Source organism: Myotis brandtii, unplaced genomic scaffold (genome assembly GCF_000412655.1).
Source record: "Myotis brandtii unplaced genomic scaffold, ASM41265v1 scaffold266, whole genome shotgun sequence".
Lineage (NCBI taxonomy): Eukaryota > Metazoa > Chordata > Mammalia > Chiroptera > Vespertilionidae > Myotis > Myotis brandtii.
In genome coordinates this window covers 8885404-8910040 of record NW_005360124.1, presented here as the reverse complement: position 1 = coordinate 8910040, position 24637 = coordinate 8885404, and the positions used below count along the sequence as shown (strand labels likewise).

The 24637-nt window shown below is 40.0% G+C and overlaps 1 protein-coding gene across 2 annotated transcripts in view; it reads left to right on the top strand.

Annotated features, from left to right (window-relative positions):
• The window catches only part of RORB (RAR-related orphan receptor B), a 176823-nt gene that overhangs the window by 148635 nt on the left and 3551 nt on the right, over positions 1-24637 (top strand). For both annotated transcript variants that reach the window (XM_005868308.2, XM_014541277.1), the window contains exons 5-9: positions 3710-3831; positions 4827-4959; positions 8852-8959; positions 10701-10811; positions 13701-13813. In XM_005868308.2, coding sequence (XP_005868370.1) covers positions 3710-3831; positions 4827-4959; positions 8852-8959; positions 10701-10811; positions 13701-13813 — 587 coding nt within the window. The remainder of the gene's footprint in view (positions 1-3709; positions 3832-4826; positions 4960-8851; positions 8960-10700; positions 10812-13700; positions 13814-24637) is intronic.

Below are 24637 nucleotides of genomic sequence, written 5' to 3'. Positions count from 1 at the left end.
CTCCCTCTCTCCTCTCTCTCTCTCTCTCTCTCTCTCTCTCTCTCTCTCTCTCTCTCTCTCATTTGCAGTTCCTGTGCATCCTCCTTCAGAATTGTCTTGAATATAGCCCCTCCACTCTATCTGTCATTCTTACCTAGTCCAAAACCCCCTCACATCTTGCCTGAATTTTCACAACCACCTGACGAATCTCACATTACTCTCTAATGCCATCTCCTCTTCTTTGCCATGACCAGGACCACCTTTCTAACACAAAAACCACATCACTCTCCTGCTTCACAGCCTCCACAAACTCCCAGACGCCTACAAGATAAAATCCAAATTCCTTTCTCAGCCCTCAGTTTCTAGTCACAATTTCCATCCCTAGTCTTATTATCTCCTTACCTCCTCCATGCACTCTATGTTGCAAACACTATAGAATTCTTGCTAGAAAAGACAGACTCAATTTCAAAACACTATTTGCTAGCCCTGTAAAAATGGCTCTAGAGCAATGGTTCTCAATCTTCTGGCCCTTTAAATACAGTTCCTCATGTTGTGACCCAACCATAAAATTATTTTCGTTGCTACTTCATAACTGTAATGTTGTTACTGTTATGAATCGTAATGTAAATATCTGATATGCAGGATGGTCTTAGGTGACCCCTGTGAAAGGGTCGTTCAACCACCAAAGGGGTCACGACCCACAGGTTGAGAACCGCTGCTCTAGAGTCACTCACCCTGAACATATTTTTCCACAGTAAAAGGGAAATTGATTCTAAAAGGTAAGGGTTGTGCCCCACTGGTGCAGCTCAGTGATTGAGCTTCGAGCGATGAACCAGGAGGTCATGGTTCGATTCCCAGTCAAGGCACATGCCCAGGTTGCAGGCTTGATCCCCAGTGTGGGGCGTGCAGGAGGCAGCCAATCAATGATTCTCTCTCATCATTGATGTCTCTATCTCTCACTCCCTCTCCCTTCCTCTCTGAAATAAAAAATATCTTTTTTAAAATAAAAGGTAAGGGTTGTAAAAATATAAAATATAATGTTAGAAATTATTGAGCCAGTTTTTCTATCTGTGTCTTTGTAAAATCATTCCCTCTACCTGAGGTTCATCTTTCTCTTCTTCATGTAACAGACCCAGGTCAACCCAGGTCAATGGGCATCTTCTCCACGGTTGTTTTTCTGTCTCCCCCAGATTGAGTTAGACACTTCCTTCTTTGGGCTCCCACAATAACTCAGGACATTCATTACATAATGACATGGTATGGTATTATAGTAAGATCCTAAAAATAAAGTCTTTTTAAAAATCTGTACCTGAACCTGGCTTATGATAGTTTCTCAAAAAATGTCTGTTGAATGAATATATGAAGGCACTATGCTGCGCTCTGCAGTCTAGTTCTTGAAGAGCTCACAATCGTGAAGGACATGGAACAAACAGAATCTACACAAATAACCACAATGTGAGTATGCCTTGATTAAGGGTTTAATTGGAGGTAGAATCAAAGTGCAATGGCAGCTGGCCCTGCTACACGAGGACACAGAGAAGCAGGACACCGTCACCAGGAATGGACATCTGAGCCGAGTGCTAAAGCATGCATGTGGCTTTAACTTCCAATTCTGCTTCACCTGCCCATCTGTTTATTAGGCCCACTCCTCCTCATGCACCATAAACCCTAAGCTTTGGTGGTAGAAGACCAAATATTTCTAAAACTTCAGCCAACAATTCCTAGAATGTGCCATAAAGGAATAGGTAAAGAGTTTTTCATAATGCAATTTTGAACAGCAATTGTAGTTTTGCTCATTAACGCTGAAGCCTGTAAATTTTAGCTAACAAATCAGCATATCTTTGAAGATGAAAACAAACTATGCTAAGAAGATAAAGGTTTGAAAACTAGAGCTATAAAAATCTATGTTTTCATTATATACCTGTTGAGGAATAGATACGTGCTTTTTTAGACTCTAAGTAATTAAACTGCCCAAGTGAAATTGAAAAATGGTGAACCATGACATACCAATCTATTTTAATATGATGTATAGAGTTATTCCTGCCATTTTTTACAATATAGGAGGATATTCAATAAAATTTTGAGCATAGGATTTTTAAAGAAAGTATTTTATAAGATAATAAGCAGTGAAAGTCTAAAAATGTTTAATGCTGAATCCGATAGAGCATAACTATAATCATAAGTTAGCATTTGCAGTATTTTCTACATCTACCACTTTATAGTTCTGATTGAAAAAATCTAGTAAATATTGAAATTTCTTCCTTCAGTGCAGCAGTGGTTCCAAAACTAAATCTCTCTGCTTTGTTTCCATTGAAGTCATCACACTGCTTCCCCAATGACAAACTATATAAAATGTCCTAAGAATGGTAATTTATTTATTCAGTGTTTATAATGTGCCAGGCAATGGGCTATATGATATTTTTTTTAATTTGGGAAGTTCATTAGAAGTTTCTCTCTCCATCACTAAAACTCTATTTCACACCATATATACCAGAAGCTTAGCAAGGCCAAAGAAGTTACCTAAATACTGCTTTGAGAGTTATCTTGGAGAAATAAAAAAATATCTATTTAGAAAAACAAAATGTCACAGAAGTTACATTTGAAATGGCACAACCTGAAACACAAGAAAAATCCCATTTCTGTATGAGCGAAGAACACTCAACAGGCTAAAAACCAGTTATCTTCATTCTGCTCACACCCCATATACAGAACTCCCATGTAATTTGGACAATATTCTGACATATTGCCTTGTTCATGTGTTCCAACAGCAGATGGAATTATGAGGGAACCTCTTACCAGCTCTGTCCAACTTCAGGGGATTGATAATAGGTTTTTAAGGAGAGCTCTTCTGTCTGGTTCTATCACTCAAATTTCATATCTCCAAACCCCAAATCATCAGTATTTAAGATACAATACCAACTACAACTCACTTGGGATAAATGGCCCCAAAGTCTGATTATGTTTGTTACTACCTTTTTTATGAATATAATCATTTTATCTTTTTTAACTCTTTTAAAGAAACATTTCATCATATAAAAAATTAGAAAGGAGAATATAATGCCCCTATGACCCAACGTCAATAATTATCAATCCATGAGTCCTGCTATTTCATCTATAACACCTCTCCTCTTATTAATTATGTAAGATATCCACATGGTTCCAAAGTCAAATCCACAAAAATGTCATCAGAGAAGTCTAGCTTCTATCCCTGTCCCTCTATCTATTCTCCTTCTTCCACAGAAAACTGTTGTTTTTATTTTAGATTATTGCTTAATCCTTTCCTTAAAATATGAGCAAATATATTTATTAATTCCCCCTTTCTGAGCTAAACAATGGGAGGTCCACGGTTTTCAAATATTTTAAAGTATTTGGAGTATAAATGTCAAGACTGTTAGTGGGATTTTAAGTCAAAAGCAAGAGACATGATAATTTGTATTTATTCTTTAAATAACTAATTATTTGAACACTTTACAACTTGTAAGACCCCGGTGTGTGATCAATCAGAGAAGGAAAAGGCAGTAAATTTTGATTAAAAGGCTGAAAATTACAAATAGGCAATAAAGAGTTTGTCTGAAGATTTTAAAATAGATAGTCGTGTTAAAAACGCTCTCATACAATTGGAGTACCTCCCAAAGGCATTCCAATTGTCAACACATTAAGAGCAGGTTTCTTTGAGCAGAGTGGAATTTCATTTACAAACCCTCAAATCAATTGATATCCTTTCTCATAGATCGAATCGCACAGAACATCATTAAGTCCCACTTGGAGACATGTCAATACACCATGGAGGAGCTACACCAGCTGGCGTGGCAGACCCACACCTATGAAGAAATTAAAGCGTATCAAAGCAAGGTACTCTGGAAAACTACAGGAAAGTTTTCCTGTAGTTTCTCTATTTCTGGCTTTCTCAACTTCACAAGTATTGACATTTTGGGCTGGACAATTCTTTGCTGTAGGGACTGTCCTGTGCATTGTAGGATGTCTAGCAGCATCCCTAGTCTCTACCCATAATAGCACCCCTTCACACACAAGTATGACAATCCGAATGTCTTTGAGATTGAGATCCTCAATTATAAGATCTACCAATAAATGAAATTTTAATTAAATGTCTAAATCTGCCTGTTTCTCAATATTTGACTATAACATATATTGGAACAATGAAATCTTATCACTTTTATATAAATAAGAAGACAAAAGTATAGTTATGCTCAATGAAAACTGGAATTAATACAGTCAGATTTATGTTTCCCATTCCAAAGTAAATAACCCAGAGATCAAAATACATTTCTGGGTTTCTGTATTACTTAAGAGAGCAATTTGATTTGATATCTTTTCCCTTAAAATTAATTTTATACAAAAAAAATCTCTGTAAGTTCTGGGAAAAGGACACAAAAAACAATATAACAAATTTAGTATCCATCAGGTATACATGAAAATAAGGCTCTTATAACCTTATAAAAGCCTATGGATGAAATTCATATTCCTCAGTGCAAGAGTTTGTTTTTACAAAATGGACTAAGCGCTTGAGTTTATTTAGGTGAGGTGATGGAGGACAAGGAGGGGGAAAGGATAAGAAACTATAAATAACTATCTTTACATGCTCTTGCAATGTTTCCATGATTCTAGACTCAGTACTTTGATCATTGTGGCATATCAAGGTTCAAAGAGGTCAAAATAATATCTTAGAAAATATTGCCCACCTCTTTTAAGGGAATCCGGTAAATTCCCCCCTTGGTCCCTAAGTGACAGATAAGCACAGCAGGGCAACCCTGAGTATTTCATTGACTCTCCCAGTTGCTCCCAGTTACCCTTTATTCCACGTACATTCTGTCTTTTCTCTCTTGAAGTCCAGGGAAGCACTATGGCAGCAATGTGCCATCCAGATCACTCACGCCATCCAGTACGTGGTAGAGTTTGCAAAGCGGATAACAGGCTTCATGGAACTCTGTCAAAACGATCAGATTCTACTTCTGAAGTCAGGTAAGCAAGGCAGAGATGCATGGGGTGGGGCTAGTTTAGACCAGGATGTGGTCGACCCTGAGCTCAATGTTGGTTCTAGAAAATCCTCCTTCCAACATATACCTCGTTTTTACCACCCACACTGTCAGCCAACTCCCAAAGGAAACTCTCAGCAATAAAAATGCCCTGATACTCACTCAGTTCCCCCTTTGAAGTCAAATACAATTTTGCTTATTGAAAGTAGAGCTATTAATTGCAAAGGTTGAGATACCCAGCTTGACAGGCAGTGCAAGTAATTAGCGTGTCAAGGTGGCTGAATTGCTGAGCTGGCTCTAAAATGTACTACTTGCCTTCTGTTGGGGGGTGGGGGGGAATCCAGGCTAGCTGAGCTCTGCCTCTGTGGTCATTTCCAATCATTTTAATGAGGATAGCCTGCAGCCAGAATACACCGGGAGAATCTCCACTGTGCTCTCATCATTCCCTCCTCCTTCTCTCACATACTCTGACACACACACACACAATGAGGAGGTAGCTTAAGAAACTGCACATGATTGACTTTGCAGATACTATTACGCAAACAGGAAAAAAATTATTTGTCTTTCTTGGCCCTATTTGAAAATAGAAGATAAGAACCACCATGGTGTATATGTTAACATTCATGGTCTAGACCAGTGGTCGGCAAACTCATTAGTCAACAGAGCCAAATATCAACAGTACAACGATTGAAATTTCTTTTGAGAGCCAAATTTTTTAAACTTAAACTATATAGGTAGGTACATTGTTATTAACTTAATTAGGGTACTCCTAAGGCTTAGGAAGAGCCACACTCAAAGGGCCAAAGAGTTGCATGTGGCTCGAGAGCCGCAGTTTGCCGACCACTGGTCTAGACCATAGTAATAATAATGTACTCTTACATCTATAATAACATACATATATATGTTTATGCTTACCTCTGACATCTTATTTAATCTTATGAGGTCGGTATTATTTCCATTTTATAAAAGAGGAAGTGAAGGTTCATAGAAGTGAAGGGCTCAATATGACTCAAGTGTTCAATATCACAAAGCCAATATACAGCAAAGCTGGCATTTGAACTTAGAATTCACATAGAATTCTAAGTTATTTTAAGTTGCTGCTTCTTTACCAAATGGTTCAGGTTGATGTAAATCTTGCCTCAAACATTAACTTGATTACCCTATTGCTGTGTAAAAACAACCCCAAAACTAGTTCAAATGGCAACAATCATTTATTTGGCTCTCCCAAAGCTACAATTTGAGCAAGGCTCAGCAGGGATGGCTTGTCCTGCTCACTGAGGCAACCTGATGGGGGGCAGTGGGGGAATCCATTTTCAAATTGGCTAACTCACATGGCTGGCAATTTGTGCTGGTTGACAGCCCAGAATTCAACCAAGGCTCTGGGCTGGGCGCCTCAGTTCTTATCCACGTGAGCCTTTCCACAGACTGCTTGGACTTTCTCACAGCACGGTTACTAGGTTCCAAAAGCTAGCATTCCAAGAGAACAAGACAGAAGTACCTAGCATTTCTCTGACTTGGCTTCAGAAGGTATTACTGGAGTCAGTCATGAAGGTCCACCTGGGTTCAAGGGTAGGAGACACAGATTCTACTTCTTGATGGGGGAGTGGTAAGGTTCTAGAAAAGCAAGTGGAATGGAAGATATTTTCATGACTTTCTTTGAAAAACAAAATCCACCACAGTTGATAAGTGACCTTGAGGTATCCTCTCTAGATGAAAGCTTCCTTGTTTGTAAAGTAAAGAGATGGACTAGAAAGAATGGATTCTAAAGCTGGAATTGCATCAGAGGAGCTTACTGACTGTTCTGAGTCATGGGCATCATCTGAGGCCCAGGAAATCAGAATCTCCTAGAGGGGAATCCAGTCCATTGTATTTTTTAGTAAGTCTCAGACATAACTGGTCCATGGACAGACATTTGGGAACCATTTGACCGTATAATTTTTATCATCTCTGCCTGCTGGAAAAACGTTGACTTTAATATAAAAGGTAGAGTATTTAACCTCTTTGAGCCTCCTGTAACTTATCCACAGAAAGGAGCTAATAAAACTTACCTGAGCCCTATCTGATTTGGCTCAGTGGATAGAGCTTTGGCCTATGGACCAAAGGGTCCTGGGTTCAATTCCGGTCAAGGGCACAACCAAGGGTTCAATACCTTGGTTGCAGGCTCCTCCCCAGCCCAGGCCCTGGTCAGGGCACGTGCAAGATGTGTTTCTCTCACATCGATGTTGTTCTCTGTCTTTCCCAATATTTCTCTCTGTCTTTTTCACTCTCTTCCACTCTCTCTAAAAGATCATTGGGAAAATATCCTCGGGTGAGAATTAACAACAACAACAAAAATTTTTTAAACTTATCTGACATGGTATTGTAAGGAGCAAATAAAATAATGAATGTAAGGGGCCATGGAAAGTGCCTTCCACATTGTAGATATTCGATAAATGGTACCTATTGTTTTTGTTAGAAAAGCATTGCTTCGATTGACATTTGCAAAACCCCTCTTATGTGCAAGCCCTTATTCCAGGTGACTATGAGGGACAGCAAAGAGAAATCAGCAGAACAAAAGAAACAAAACACAGGCATAAATATAAAGCAGCCGCATAAGAAAGGCACTATGGGTACCCTTGGGTACACCACTGAGAGTGGCCAAATTACCCATGTGATGCCCTCATGCAAATTTGTGGCTTCTGAGTATGGCTATCACCTTCCAACGGTCTACGGGGCAAAATCCCATTTCTCCCAAATGTGGAGAAACTGCAGCAATATAGTTCCTCAGGATGTCAATAAATGTTGGGGGGTAGGGGGGTAAAGGTAGTAAACTAATTCATTCAATAAATATGTATTAAGCAACTATTATGCACCAGAGCCTTTTTAGGTCATGGACATATATGAGTGAATAAAATAACCGCAGCTGCCTATGGCTGCAGACACGGGTCCTGTCCTCGGTGGGCTAGCAGCGAAGTCAGAGAAATGCGGGGTCCCTCAAGGTTGAACAAGGTCCTTCATGTTGGGATGTTTCCAAACATTTGATCTGTGATGGTTCAGACTCATTCCTTCCATAACCCATTTATCTCTGGAGAGAGAACATATTCAGCATTTTGCCAAAACTTATTTGACCAAAGAAACCCTCACTTCAAAGAATATCAGATATAATGGTGCCCCAAGCAACACACTGAGGGAGTCCCTGCTTAAAGTCATCATGTGCTAAAATATACATGGAGTATGCAAAAACGGAAGCAGACAGCTAGTTTTCCCAATATCAAAACTGGTACAAAAGTTAACAGCCTGGGCTTGCCTGCCGCAAAGCTCCTTTCTAGGTCACTTACCATCACTTGTGAATTCAAGAGTTGAAACCAACTTCAATATTAGTCAAAAAATAGAAAGAAATATAGCTTTAGCTCTAACTGGTTTGGCTCAGTGGATAGAGCATCGGCCTGCGGACTGAAGGGTCCCAGGTTTGATTCTGGTCAAGGGCATGTACCTTGGTTGTGGGCACATCCCCAGTAGGGGGTGTGCAGGAGGCAACTGATGGATGTTTCTCTCTCACTGATGTTTCTAACTCTATCCCTCTCCCTTCCTCTCTGTAAAAAAATCAATAAAATATATTCTTTAAAAAAAAAAGAAATATAGCTTTAAAAAATGTTGTTTCTTCCCTCCATTTCAGCCACCTTTTAAGTGTATTTTATCTTTAATTCCTCACATAGTGTCAAGAGAGCTATATTTCAAAAATAGGTATTTTTTACTTGGGAAGGAATCTTGAAGGATTTCTGTATATGTGTCTATATGTCTTGCATGTTTTAAAGTTTTTGAAAGTCTCTTGACCTATATGAAGTAACAACCTCTTTATGACTATATATATTATACATAGTTGTTGTTTTTTCTCATAGGTTGCTTAGAAGTGGTTTTAGTGAGAATGTGCCGTGCCTTCAACCCATTAAACAACACTGTTCTGTTTGAAGGAAAATATGGAGGAATGCAAATGTTCAAAGCCTTAGGTAAGTTTACCTTTGATGATGACATAATTTTATTAGCTACCAACCATTTCTCTACTAAGCTTGCAGTTGGTAAATAAAATACCTTCTTTAATGTGAACTAGTATCCCACTTTCTTTTTAAAAAAAATATTTTTATTGATTTCAGAGAGGAAGGGAGAGGGAGAGGGAGATAGAAACATCAATGATGAGAGTCAATCATTGATCAGCTGCCTGCCCCACACTGGGGATCAAGCCCACAACTAGGAAATATGGCCTGACCCGGAGTCAAACTGAGACCTCCAGGTTCATAGGTCAATGCTCAACCACTGAGCCACGGCGGCCGGCCATAGTATCCCACTTCCAATAAGGGTTGGACTAGGTGAGCCCCCAGTGTTTTATCTAACTCTTAAGATCTTATAACTATGCATCCAAATATGAATGGAAGGAGAAAACTGTGGACCTATTGGGACTGACCAGGACTCATTCAGAAATCAATGAAGACTGTTTCTAAAAGATCTGGGCTGCATTATAGGTCATTCTTTATAGAATCAGCTTTTCTATACCTTCTAGCTTACTGCTTCACAAAGTATATTATGTAGACCCCTGGTGATCCATGAGTGACCTCTTATATTTTAATGTAGAGTCATAATCATTAGTTAAGATACTTAAGAGAGGAGCTCCTTCATTTGTTTCTCATTCTGAGAAGTAACACTCGTCCTGTTAATTTATGAAGTCTGGGACCACAGGTAGAGTGGGTGTCAACCTGCCCAAAATGACCCCCCAGTCCAGGCTCAGGGAGGGCTCAGAGTCAGCCTCTGGAAGTCTGTGTATCATTCACATCTAGTCATGGGTGCACGGCATGGATAAGAAGAACATTAGCAAAGATGGGCTAATGCCAGGAAAAGTTTTAACGATTGACCGTACCATTTGTTCCACATCCTGCCCACGGACATCCAAGAAGGCCGCTGCCCTTTGACCTGTTGTGCTGTTAGGTGATACGGTAGGCAGCAGCACCATCAGGGCTGGCAGTGTTTCCTTCTGCAGCTGATACATGTCCATATCATCTCCAAGGCTAGATTTTCAAGAAAGGAGGAAAAGCCTTGGCAAGCGACTTGGGGATATTTCCAGCTTCATAAAATAAACATTTACCCAGGGTCAGTGTAGGGGTGAAGCATTATTTTGCCAAAATTCACAGTGGCTAACCAACTGACCTGCAAATCATTCATTAGACGATAAAAATAAATGAATGCTTATTCCTCAAATTTCCAGGGAAGTTACCAAATTGAAAGATAACTCATCTCTGTTCTATTGATTTTTAACATCTCAGTTCAAGGCCCCTGCTCACCGTACATTACCAGGTTCAAGTGCCACCATGACTGATAGCCCTCAGCCCCTTATACATAATGTTTTAGGTTTTCTATGAATGCTGTAGCTATACTAAAGGAGCCCCAAATCACTTATTTAAATTGTTTTAGTTGAAACTAATTTCAAGCTTATACAATTAGGCTCATGCCATGTATTCCCACTTGGATATTACAATGGCCACACACCATTTCCATCTGCCCCTCACTGGTAATATTAACTTTCATTACCTGGTCAAGATGTTGCCTGGATTCCTCATCTATAATGACTACTAAATCACTTTTTATGGATAGCAACTTGGAAATTTTTTTCCACGTGCCTACTAGGTAAAATCTTGAATAACTTTTCTTACTATTGCCCATTCCAATCAAGTATTTTCATTGACTTGCCTTCTTTTATAGGTTCTGATGACCTAGTGAATGAAGCATTTGACTTTGCAAAGAATCTGTGCTCCTTGCAGCTGACTGAGGAGGAGATTGCTTTGTTCTCATCTGCTGTTCTGATATCTCCAGGTAGGGAAGGCTGAGGTCTTTACCTTTTCTTTTTAACTTGCTTTATTATCTTTCACATGGATGACACCTACCTCAGCCAAGGTGCTCAAGAGAAACTTTAAAAGAACCATATGTTCTTTAGCAAGCTTGTGATATTTTTGGACAATCCAAAGGAAAGTAGTTTGAAGTTAAATCAAATGACCGGTTTTGTCTCAAAAATAAGAGTAGAGCATGTGGTAAGGGTCATTCCAGATTCAGAAGAGCCAAATTATTCTTTAACAGGCAAATAAAAACTGATAGTGACTTGTTATAACTAAGTTCCATTTTGATTTTTAAAATAAAGGAGATAGTTGAAAAATTGTCCAGTAAGATGAAACTCAAAAGAAATATACCTGAATGAAAGATCCAGCGTTAAGTACAGCATACACTTTCTCCTCTTTAAATACCTTTTCCTCTGGCTTATCCACCCATGGTAAGTGGGTGTGCTCATTGCAAGCAAATGCTGGATCCTTTTCTTTTTTTTTCTTCGCCACATTAGAGAATTTAAAAGAAGGTAAGGACAGCAGAGGAAAAATGGCTCCTATTTAGACCAGAAAAGGAAGAATCTCTGATGTGGCAGAGACATTCTAGCACAGGCTCTGCCACCATTTACCTGTGTGACCTTGTACACTTGCCCTCTCAGAGTCTCAGTTTCCTCATCTATAAAGTAAGAGGGTTGGGCTTCATAATAAAGACCTCATCTAACTCTAAAATGCAGTAACATGGCAACAAGTTTTCAAAGAAGGTAAGATGTGACATTTATAGATCACATAGAACTGTAGCAGTTGAGATTCTTTTTAAAAATATATGCCAGCCAGAAAAAGTATAGAATCCTAATCCATACCTGGCTTCTTCTTCAATAGGAATGAGAATTCAGAGTCACTCACTCAGCTGCCAGTACAGTTAGATTTGGATAGCAGTGTCATTGATAGTTCTCTATTGAAAGAAAGACACATTCCTGCTAAGTTTTACTGTCAAGAGACTCATTCCTTCAATAACCCATTTATTTCTAGAGATTAGATTTTTTTTTCTTATACCCTAATGTATTTTCTCAGAGAGGCAGGAAAAAATCAGTCTTGCCTATGAAGGTACACTTTGACATGTCATTCTAGCTATACCTACCAATAATACCAGCCTCTACACTTTTTATCCATTAAGGCTTATTTATTTCTTTTTTAAATGGAAAAAGTGACAAATATTTACTTCTGGTAGCAAACAAATGCCAAATAGTTTTCCTCCTACCATTTACTCACTGCATTTGATTATGCCCATAGAGTGTAGTGCGATGGAATATTAATTCTAAGCCCGTGGGTCTATGATGAGGGAGGTGGTTTTACCTCGGATGCCTGCTTGCTGGAAGGAAGTGTTACAGAACTCACTGTCCTCTTCAGGTATTTTTGTGGCAAGTCAGTCAATTCCTAACAGCAAATACTTAAGACATGATTTATCAATCCTTAAAGATAACTCTTCCACAGGAAGGCAAGCCTGTACCTTATGAGTTAGGAGTCAGCTGAACCATGGGCCGTTCTCTAGAATGGCCATCAAATTCTGCTGAGCTTGGAAGCACTATATTTGGCTTATTCTACCTCATGGGGAATCTTCCAATTCCAACTTTGGTAACAGACCCACACTCAGAGGCTTTAGCTACTCCAAATACCTGGCTTGCCACTCTGGCCTAGTGCCATAATAAAAGAGAAGATAGATTTCCAGACTACGAAGGCTCCATCTCATGCCAGACACCCCTCCCCACTCCCAAGGTTCTTGCCATAATAACCACTGTCTATTCAGCTCCAGAGAGTTTAGAGAGGGGAAAGGGAGAGAGACTTAATTTATTCTGATTGACAATTGTCAACTGAAGGCTTTTGTGCTCACTTACGTAAGGGTTTGCTTCACTGTTGGCTAGACTTGTTCTTGCCCTGTCTAGGATTACAGAATTGAGTTTCTCACCTGACCTGAACTGTGTTCAGAAGGATCATGTCCAGGTTCTTTTCCATGAGTATTTTTCAGCATTTGGAGACTCCAGGAGTCTCTCCATTGAAGTTCCAACCTAAGGCATTGATGCTGGGCTGAATTTTGTCACCATGGTGTCTAGAGCTTCTAGGAAGAAAGGAAGGAAGGAGGGAGAGAGGGAGGGAAGAATGGAATGAAAAGAGGGAGGAAGGAGTAAAAAGGAAAGAAAGGAGGAAGAGAGGGCTTATCCTATTCACCTTTTAAAAATTCATTATAGAAAAAGAGGACTCAGGATTAAATTTTTAAAATTGATTTTATGCTTATGTGAGGATTAAATGAGACAATACAAATCGCCTTTCCCTTTTATAAGCGATGTTATCATTCTGTTACACTTCCAGCAAATAGGCATCCGAGGTAAAACCACCTCCCTCATCATAGACCCACGGGCTTAGAATTAATATTCCATCGCACTACACTCTATGGGCATAATCAAATGCAGTGAGTAAATGGTAGGAGGAAAACTATTTGGCATTTGTTTGCTACCAGAAGTAAATATTTGTCACTTTTTCCATTTAAAAAAGAAATAAATAAGCCTTAATGGATAAAAAGTGTAGAGGCTGGTATTATTGGTAGGTATAGCTAGAATGACATGTCAAAGTGTACCTTCATAGGCAAGACTGGAGTTTACTTAACCATTGGGTCCTTAGTGCATTCTGGTTTCCTATGTCAATCTATTGTGCATTCCTGTCATCATGGAATTGCTTATAAAACATTTATGTTCACTATAAAAAATTACATGACTTCAGAAGCAATTTAGAACAAATTTGAAATGGGTTCTGAAACTCAGCACTTGTATATGCAGGTGAAATAAAGCAAAGCTTACGTTCCCACCCTTTCTTACCCATTCTTTTCTGCTGTCAGACCGAGCCTGGCTGATAGAACCAAGGAAGGTCCAGAAGCTTCAGGAAAAGATTTATTTTGCACTTCAACATGTGATTCAGAAGAACCACCTGGATGATGAGACCTTGGCAAAGGTAGGTCCGCAGACCACAGGCCCCTTGTCACTGAAAGAGGGTGCAATGAGCTAAAGGGCGCTGGTGTGTAAAGCAAGAGACAGTTCTTGGCAACAGTGATTTCTGAATGTTACCAAAGGTGCATACATTTTGAGTTCACGTTTAAAAGGGAGGCTAGTGAATGATAATAGATGGAGAGGAGAATGACGCCCCTTAGGAAAGGGCGATACTGATGGACCTGAAACCCCGGTACAGGGAAACAAATGAAAGAAAGTGAGGCATGTCATCTGAGAAACAAAAGTTCGAAGCAAGGAATCAAGTCTTCAGAACGCATATGTGGTACAAGAGGAGACTTTGTGCCACACAGGAGTCAGGTCCGGGCAAAAGTTAAGAGGAGGTAGATTTTTACTCAAAACATGGAATAAATATAAAACGATGAGGGTTGCTGAAAGGAAGGGTCAACCACTGTGTGAAGTAGTGAGCTCCCTGTCATTGGCCATATTCTAATAGATACTGCTTGGTTTCCTCTCGGATATATTGCAAATGACAGTACTACCCAGAATAGAAGATTAGGCTGATTCCTTGTAAAATTCCCTTCAACTCTAATCTCTTCACTCAAAATTTGCCCTGGGGGGTCTTTCAAAATGACAAGTGTCTCATGGGCAAAAGCAGGCAACACACCAGCAATTTCTTGATTCTGCTTAGGAATAGTGATGTTTAAGAAGAGAACTGAGACGAGTTGTTTACCAACGTAAAATGATCATAAAAAGGAGGAATTTTCTAATAATTGATATTTAGCACTATTTTAGATTTTAAAGTATCTCTAATTTCTTAAGAATTTTTGAGGGCCAGAATTATTTTAGATTTCTAAGTACCTTTGCTCTCTTAAAAACTGGATTTTTGGTGGGATGAGGGAAGGTGGAGGAGGGATGAATGGTGAGTCAGAGACTTGACTTTGGGGTGGTGAACACACAATATGGAGTACGGATGATATGTTAAAAAAAAAACTGGAATTTTTTTACAGGGTAAGCAACTAGGAAATGGAGCTTATTCGTGGTAAAGATGTTAGAAATCCCACTCTTTGTCTTGTTGTTGTTATTTATTAAAACGCTGTCATTCTGCTCTTGAAATTCTTTATTTTAAAAAGGAGGAAAGACTCTATCGGGGATACTATCAGAATTTACTTTGCACATAAAGAGCATAGTTATAAAAAATACTTAATGAGTTAAATATAATGAGGGTTGCTGAAAGGAAGGGTCAACCACTGTGTGAAGTAGTGAGCTCCCTGTCATTGGCCATATTCTAATAGATACTGCTTGGTTTCCTCTCGGATATATTGCAAATGACAGTACTACCCAGAATAGAAGATTAGGCTGATTCCTTGTAAAATTCCCTTCAACTCTAATCTCTTCACTCAAAATTTGCCCTGGGGGGTCTTTCAAAATGACAAGTGTCTCATGGGCAAAAGCAGGCAACACACCAGCAATTTCTTGATTCTGCTTAGGAATAGTGATGTTTAAGAAGAGAACTGAGACGAGTTGTTTACCAACGTAAAATGATCATAAAAAGGAGGAATTTTCTAATAATTGATATTTAGCACTATTTTAGATTTTAAAGTATCTCTAATTTCTTAAGAATTTTTGAGGGCCAGAATTATTTTAGATTTCTAAGTACCTTTGCTCTCTTAAAAACTGGATTTTTGGTGGGATGAGGGAAGGTGGAGGAGGGATGAATGGTGAGTCAGAGACTTGACTTTGGGGTGGTGAACACACAATATGGAGTACGGATGATATGTTAAAAAAAACTGGAATTTTTTTACAGGGTAAGCAACTAGGAAATGGAGCCTATTCGTGGTAAAGATGTTAGAAATCCCACTCTTTGTCTTGTTGTTGTTATTTATTAAAACGCTGTCATTCTGCTCTTGAAATTCTTTATTTTAAAAAGGAGGAAAGACTCTATCGGGGATACTATCAGAATTTACTTTGCACATAAAGAGCATAGTTATAAAAAATACTTAATGAGTTAAATATACTGCTTCATCATGGTAACATTGTGTTAAAATTAACACGACCTAGGAAGAACATTTTCACAATGTGGAGGGCTAGTTCTCTTTGGTATAACTTTGCACTTAGTGGGAAAAGACAAATCACCTTCACTCTGCACCTGTTTTCCCCCAGTTAAGAGCCAAACTACATGCTTTCAGATAACCAGACAGAAAAGATGGTAATGTGAATACCTGCATCTGTCTCTTAGAATGCATATATAATTAGCAAAATGAATAAATACATCTAGTTAATTAACTGGGGGTCCTGCATTTGGGATCTCCCAAAGACTTTGGTCCCCATATTTACCAAACTAAAATAAAGGTTGATAAAAATCCAGAGTTAGACAAAAGTTGTTGCTATTCTGCTCAGGGGGACTGTCTGCTTTTCAGAAAACTCTAGTTTCATCATGTCTACAATGAAAATTATAATTCCTGGCTCCTGTATAGATGTGCTTTAGGTTCAAATGAAATATTTGCACTACATGGATTCTAACACACTGTGACACTGTAATTATTACTATCCTAGGAGAGTAAAACTCTCATGCTTACACCATCTTTTACCTTCTGGTGTCCTGGTGCTGGCGATCTGAGGCATTAAGATAGAAAGGAGACAGGGAAAATGAAGAATGAAAGATATTTAGTGGCAAGAAAAAAAATTAGAACACAGACAGTAGGTCACTTTAATTCTCCTTTCTCTATCTTCGATGGGAAAAGTACACAAGTCAATTCTTTTTAAAGTTTTTTAGATATAATTGGCATGTAAATATTATATAGTTGGGGATGCATAATACTAGTATAATGATTTAACACTTGTTTATAATATATTGCAAAATGATCACCACAATAAGTCTAGTTAACAACCACTCAGTTCTTTTCTTACAGTAACAATGTTGCAAAGCTGGGGACCAGAGGAAGTATTAGAAGAGGGTAATTTCTTGTATAAAATTCCCTGGAACCAGATGACAAAGCATTGCTTCCACGGGTCTTGTGTGGATGTTGGGTTTTTGTGGGGACCCTTCCTTGTAACTGTCATCATTTTAATAGGGTGTAATTTGAACAAATGTGGAGGGGTCATGAAAGAGAATGAGAACTGGACTCTCATTTATCCCAGCTCTGAACTGTGTGGCTTTGGATAAGTCACTTCATTTATCAAAGACAGATTCATCAGCTGTCGGATGCCGGGGGAGGGATGGCAACATCTCTCAAGGTCCTGAGCTTGAATGCTTTAAGGACAATGGCACCATTAACATCTAGGGACACCCTCTCATCAAACCCACACTCTCCAGAAGGGATAAATGTTTTGTTTAAATCCGAGAAAACAATTCTATCCTACCACAGAGTCTTCTCATCCTTTCAGAAATGTCCCACAATACCTCTGAAACAGAGACGACCATTCTTATGAATGCTATTAATAGACTCCTTGGGGAATCTGGCAAACATTATGAAACCTATCTCTAGAAAAATGCACACATACTCAACCATTGTATGCAAGTCCGGGGCTCTGGTTAAATCCCCAGTAGGTGGGGCAGGTCTGCCTCCTGTGTACTGTGCACCGACTATTTCACCCTGAACAGGTGTAGCAGATGTCAGGTAAGAGGTGCACCCACAGTCAGTGGACTTTGTCCTGAAAGAACAGTCTCCAGCACACTTTCTACATGCCCACCTCTTGAAATTAAATTCAAGTAACAGTGTCTTATACTTTTAACCAAATTTGGACCAAGAGAAGGTTTGAAAATTCAGGAATTCTGTGCCCATTAGCTAAATGGTTTTAATCTCTATATATTAATCAGTTTTCATTTGTTTGTTTCTTTGTCTAAAAAATACCCTATTAAAAATCTAGTTGTCTTTGCTCATCAGCATAATGATAATACATAGTATATTTATAAGAAACCATCAAAAACACTTCCTCGCTGAGTGACCCTGGACAAGTGACTTAACCTCCCCGTGCCTCGGTTTCCTCATTTGTAAAATGTGACTACAGATAGTATCAATCTCATTTGGTTATTTTAAGGACTAAATGAGATCAAATGTAAGCAAGCTGCATGGTTCATAATAGGTAGTTTATAAGTGTTGTTATAGTTGTGGACAAAAGAAATTTTATTTGGCAGAGAATTTTTTACCCAGGAGATGGTATATTTGAGCTAATCACCAATGAATGAAAACTATTTCAAAAGATAGAAGTTGGGGGAGGAGGTGAAGAGGTGGAGTATGGCATTCCAAGAGATGGGGGACATGATGTGGAGGTAAGAAAATATGAGGTATATTTGAGCTATAAATAATAGTTAGATTTGGCTGGATCTGGAGTTGAGAAGCCAGGAATGAGATGACACTGATCACTTTCACTGAAGCTCATGGGGAAAAAAAGACACGTGTGTATTTATAATATACATATATATTTTTTAAGCCCCATCTGACTAGGGGAGGCAGCCCATCTGTTCTCTGGGCTATACTTTTCTTGTCTGGGAAATGAGTAGGTTGCACTGGGTGGTCATTCAATCCCTTCGGCATAATATTCTTTGACTCAAAAAGAGGAAAACAAAGGTTTCTCCTTAAGATCTTCTTTTGCCCTCCCATGCTCAGTTCAGTGTGATAGTTTTAAGGACACTTCAAATGTTCTGCCAGCACAATAAGTGAAAAAGAGACACTTTTCACCAAGCCTTGTAGATGCAAATCAGGACTCTGTGCACTGTGGTGATTTAGTCAAGGATGAGATTCTGGCCCAAAGCTGCAAAGCATCGATGTTGATAAAGCCTGTGTCCAGAAGTCAACGTCCCTGTCAGGCTTTCCAGTGGCTCTGTCACCTTGAGCTGTAGGTGCTGCAGTGACTCACTTGGAGATGTTGACATCCGGGGTAAGGCCCGCTATGGGGCTTAGGAACTTGTGCTGCCCTTTCTCCACTCAGTTGAGAAGAGCATGACCACTGCTGTGGGAGGGGACAGGTGGCAGATAAAGCAGTGAATGTTTGAACTGCAAAGACTGGTGGACTCTGTTCTCTGGCCTGTGGGCTTCCTTATTACAAGTCACGAACCTGCCATTCTTGTTGCCCTGCACAGAGGGGCAGAGGGTGGAGGAGAAAGGAAGCCAGTCCAGCTAGTGCCAGGCTGAGGCAGTGCACTCATGGCCAAGGGCAAAGCATGGGTCTGCGTGTCTGCTCACATCCTGCCCTCAGGTACACATTCCCAGCCTTTCCTAAGTGCAGCCTCTGGGTTGGGGCCAGAGCTGGAGCCACAGCTGAGCCTTCCTCAATTATTCTTCTCCAGTCCAGCCCCTCCTGCTGTGTCTCCTGGGTGATTAGAGTCATAGAATATTATTAGGTAGCATACAGACTTTTCCCAGCATTCCTGCAAATATGTGCAACACTCCTGGAGGTATAGTCTCACCCAGAGCTGAACTGAGAAGTTTAAAAGTAGCAAACTCAACAATAACACATCATATATCCAATGGGAAGGCATGGAGAACTCCTGGTGTGCCTCAGCCCACAAAGCCCGCTCACTTCACCATATGCAAAGTCTAGAGCAGTGATGGCGAACCTTTTGAGCTCGGCGTGTCAGCATTTTGAAAAACCCTAACTTAACTCTGGTGCCGTGTCGCATATAGAAATTTTTTGACATTTGCAATCATAGTAAAACAAAGATTTATATTTTTGATATTTATTTTATATATTTAAATGCCACTTAACAAAGAAAAATCAACCAAAAAATGAGTTCGCGTGTCACCTCTGACACACGTGTCATAGGTTCGCCATCACTGATCTAGAGGGAGAGTCATTTTTGTTACCGCATCTAGAACACTTCGGTGAATGCCACATCTTCAATTCGCTTCTCAAAACAGTGTGCAATGCCTGTGCCTTGACTTGTGCTAGAGATGCAACCTTTCCAGGAATCACAGGCCATACCACCCTCTGGGTGCTTTTAGACCAGAGTTCTATGCTGATAACTAGACCTTCCAAGATATGGAAGCGTCTATGTGGAATTATTTTGCTGAAGCTCAGAATCTGTCACTCCTCTCTTTCCCCCTATCCCTAGCTGGCCAGAAGTTACCTGCCCCCCACTCGGCTGTCTCTTTTCTGTTATTATAGGAAGTATGATCCCTTCAAGTAGAGATAATAGCAATACTATTATTATTTTCTTTTTCTATTAGTATTAAATAGTCAGTCTTGTCAAAGCTCTTTCTGTCCATGAAGATGCCACACAGTATCCCTTCCTCCATAGGTATTAGCCTAAAGTTACGCCATGTTAACAAAAACACAATGGAGATCTTGGGTTGGCCATGGAGAGAGAATGGCCCAGCCAAGAATGGCTGCACCATGTGGTGATGAGTCTGTTCTTTGTGGTTCATCTCCCCCTCGGATCTGGAAGGCTTCAGCCTTCCCAGGGGGAACTGTGATAGATGGAGCTGGGAGACGCACAAACCGACAGGTTCACTACCTTCTTCATTCCTAAGTCCATTTCTGCATAACAACAACAAACTGTATCATCAATATAGAGACAGAAGTCTGTCTTTCTATTATCATAGTGCCAAGCTACTAAATAAAAGCTCAAAGGTGAATGAACAAGTGAAATGGAGGTATTTAGCCTCACTTGTGCCCCGTTTTATCAGTGCTTTGGAGTTTCTTACACTTTAATCAAACCCTTGTCGGCTTCCTGCGTCAGGTTGGAGGGCATTTGGTGGCCTGGGAGCCCTTCTGAACAAGATCACTAGCTTTACGCTCTTCAGGTTTCATGTTTTCAACAGCAAATGTGCCAGTCATAAAATTATGGATTTTCCTCATAAAACTACCCTCTGGAAAGAGGCATAGGATTATTATCTCTTCTCCAACAGCTGCTTTTTCTTCTTGTAAACCTGGTAGGTATAATCTAAAGCTTCCTTCTTATAAAAATGCTTCTATAAGAAAGAGATGAGGGTGAAAATGCCTTTTCACAGACCCTCTGTCTATCCCCACTATGGGGATTACTTAAGCATGAAGAAATTTCATGATGATTTGAAACTGACTACCCCCTTCATCTCCAAGTGCTTCGGGATCACCTCCCCAGCTGTTTAAAAAGTTGTTGAGCCATTAACTGCTGCTGAGGCTGCTCTGAGCTCCCTTTGAAATGGGGGTCCCCCAGCGGTAGTACATAATATTAATGAACAATAAGTGACTGCCAGCTGCTTCCTCCACCAGGCCTTTCTGGGCGCTGACAAGTGCTACTGCTGCCCCTGTGTGGCCTCCTGGCCCACCATGCCTCCGGAGTGATGGATGCCCCTGTCAGCACTTCTGTTTCCACAGCTGATTGGATGCCTTTAAACCAGCCTCTTCCGAGAGCACAGAGATTGGGGAAGCTCTTTGCCTTTCTCGGTGATCCTTGTTCGAGTGGTCCCAGAGTTCTTTTACCAAAAGCAAGTCTCACCATTCAGCCCATTCTCCAGACGAGCAACAGGAAAGAATCCAAGTCCCACAGAAGAGGGGAGAATGAGTTTCTGAATCAGATGCCTCTTAAACCCAGTTTTAGGCAGGAAAGAAGCAAGAGTCCATATTCCCTTTCCAAAACCGAACACATGGTCAAATAATTCTGGTGCAAGTGAGCAAGGGTTTCAGTCCTTGTCTCATACATTTAATTTCCCACCTTCATCCCCCTTGTCTAAAGGAACAAAAAACTGCTTGAAGAATCGTAGCACCTAGGATTCGACTTTATGGATCACAGTTTATTAAATGAGCAACTTATTTTAATTGCTACAAGAAAATGAAAACCAATATGTTGCTTTTTTATTTCAATAAAAGTAAAGTGCTGATTTTGTATGCATACTTGATATACAAAGATTTAATTTTTTGGTGCTTGGTTAAGGGCTAAGCTGGTTTCTTGCCTTGTGTCTCATTTGACTAAACAAGTGTGGTCTTGACTATGTATTTCTCTCCTTGAAGGAAGCATTATATGGGAATGGAAGCATGACCCTTACACATATATTGACACACATATGTTATGCCAGGCTCTGCTACAGAGAGTTTGTATTGCCTCATTTAATCCTCACAACAACACTCTGAGATAGGGACTGCCATGATTGCCACCTGATAAATAAGAAAGCTGAGAGGTTCAGTGACTTGCCCAAGATCACAAAGCTAGAAATAGCAGATGCAGGACTCAGTCAGGCTTTAAACCCATATGCTGTTTTTGTTTTTAATCATTCAGCTACTCCTCCTCATGCGGTATTTGTGTCCCAGGGGCCTCGGGAATTTCATGATTTGTCCCTCACCAAACTAATAGGACTAAGCACACGGACTCTTCCCTCTCTAAATACAGTTGCGTGCCTGTCTCCTGAAAAGGAGCCAACTTTACACGCAGCTACCAGGACTGTTTCAAACATAATAAACAATTTACTTTTCAATTTTGAAAAACAGTTGTAAATGCATAAGATTTGAACCTCTGGAACAGTGTTTCTCAAACTCTCTCTCATGGACCCACTACATCAGTATCCCCACGGAATGTTCATTTCAAACATGGGGTCTGAGCTCCACCTAGACTTACAGAAAAGCACAATCCCCAGGGGTAGATCCCAGTAACCTGCATTTGTGGGAAGCACCCCAGTGACTCACACACACTAAAGACCGACAAGCATTCCAGAGTTGCTTGCGGGAGTTTCAGGAGCTCTGCACATCATCAATTCAACTGCCTCTGATTATAGGAAGCTTTCAAAGCCTTTCTGCATTCGGTAGCTCTTTCAGGGAGAACTGTAACTGTTCTCAAACTGTCACAGTCTCCTTCTGTGTGGACCAGCTGCTTAAGAGAGCTTGAATAATTTCCCAAGGAACTCTAGTCGAGTGGACACTCGCACACTCTTCACCTATGAAAGCATAGAAAAGATGCAGTTTTCCGTCCTGGACCCAAAGCGAATCTTTCAGAATGGGCTTCTGATCATCTTTCTCTTTTTGCTGAAAACCCTTACAAAGACCTTCATGTAACTGAGACCTTGTGTCATCTGGCCAGCCCCATCTCCAGCTTTATCCTTGGACAAGCTCACCCACTGCTCCGGCAACACTGAATTTCCTTCAGCTGCTTCCAGTGCCCCCAACACCACAGCACCTTTGCATACAACCCTGGGGCATAGTCTGTGACCCCCAGCCCCAGCAGCTGGTTAGATCTCACCCTTCCTTCAGAGCCCAGTATAAACGGCACTTTCTGCCAGTCAGAGAAAGATAAGTATCACGCGATCCCACTCATATGTGGAATCTAATGAACAAAATAAACTGATGAACAAAATAGATCCAGAAACACAGAAGCATGGAACACAGACTGTCAAACCCCAGAAAGCAGGGAGGGGAAGAGGGAAGAGAATTTGTACGCATATGTGCATGGACCCAGACAATAGGGTGACGGAAGGTTTGCGGTGGAGGGTGGGGGTGGCTAGACGAGGTCAATGGGGGGAAAGGAGACATATGTAATATGTTCAACAATAAAAAAATTTTTAAGTGGCACTTTCTGGGGAAGCCTTCCTGGCCTGCCAGAGGAAGCCTGAATGTCCTAATATCCACCACTTCCGGCATCATTCCTGCACAGCACTCACCGCAGGTTTTCAGCTTGCTCTTGTCTGTGTGCTAACCTGATTCACATCTGTCTTTCCAAGTCGATTATTAGCAAGAACCAATCTGTTTTGAAGTAACTCATAGTGTTGGACAGAAAGTCTTCACTCTCAGTCTAAAATTTAACATTCATTTGATAGACAAAGATTCCACATTTTTTCACTTCTAGCCCTATCAGTAAACAGCTGAAGTGGGAAGTCTGAACACCAGACTTCTTCATGTGTTCTAGATCCCTTTAATAAATATGTCAACAGCTCTCACCATAACGCTATTTTTAAATTGTTCATAGTATGGTAATATCGTCATCAGTTGTTGAAAGGAAAGTTAATGAAAGAGTGGAAATTTCGGAAAGCCACAAAGTACCTAATTATCTATTTCCTCTTGTACTTCAAAGAGTGCAATGGTTTCTTATGATTAAGTAGGGGAGGGAGCGCAGTGAGCCTACTTGGTGATTAGATAGGTTTTATTAATATTTTATCATCACTTTCAAGTGAGCTATATGAACGATCAAGCTTATCTTTTGTAAAACTATTCTCTATATGAGAACATACCTCATTCCCACAGTCATTGGATCACAGTGAGATTTGGATTTAAGCTAATGTTGACATTAAATGATAGATTCTAAGTATACCTAAATTATAAGTATGTTAAAAGTTAGAATTGTTCATCTCCTAAGACTTCTATACCATTTTGGAAAACTGTGGACATTATTACAAAAACATGGTCTTCTTATTTGAACTCAAAATTACATCCTACGTTATATATGTAGTTCAAAACCTAGCAATTATAAGTAGATATTCTCATGCAGGTTTTTAAAAAATCTTCCTAAGGGAGCTAATTGGCAGTGACCTTCCAAATTTTTCCTTGATTAAATATAGGTTTCATTTCGTGCATTACAGCAGAAAAGGATTTGAGAGATGTAGGCAGGCCAGTGAGCCTGACAGCAAAGCAGTCCAGGTCATTATGAACTGCACCTCATATGGCGTAGGCTACCCCTTCCTAACTTCTTCACCTTCCCAAACTAAAAATCTAATATTCACATCACAAAAGTCTGTGGGAAATAATAGAAAATAATATTAGCTAACAACTGTGTTTCCTGCCTGCAATGTTCTTAACACTTTCGTAAAATTACTTCATTCAGTCCACACAACAACCCAGTGAAGCCGGTACTGTGCCCATTTTACAAATGAGAAAACTGAAGCATTGCGTGTGTGTCACAGCCACACAGCCAATTAGTTGTTCTGGA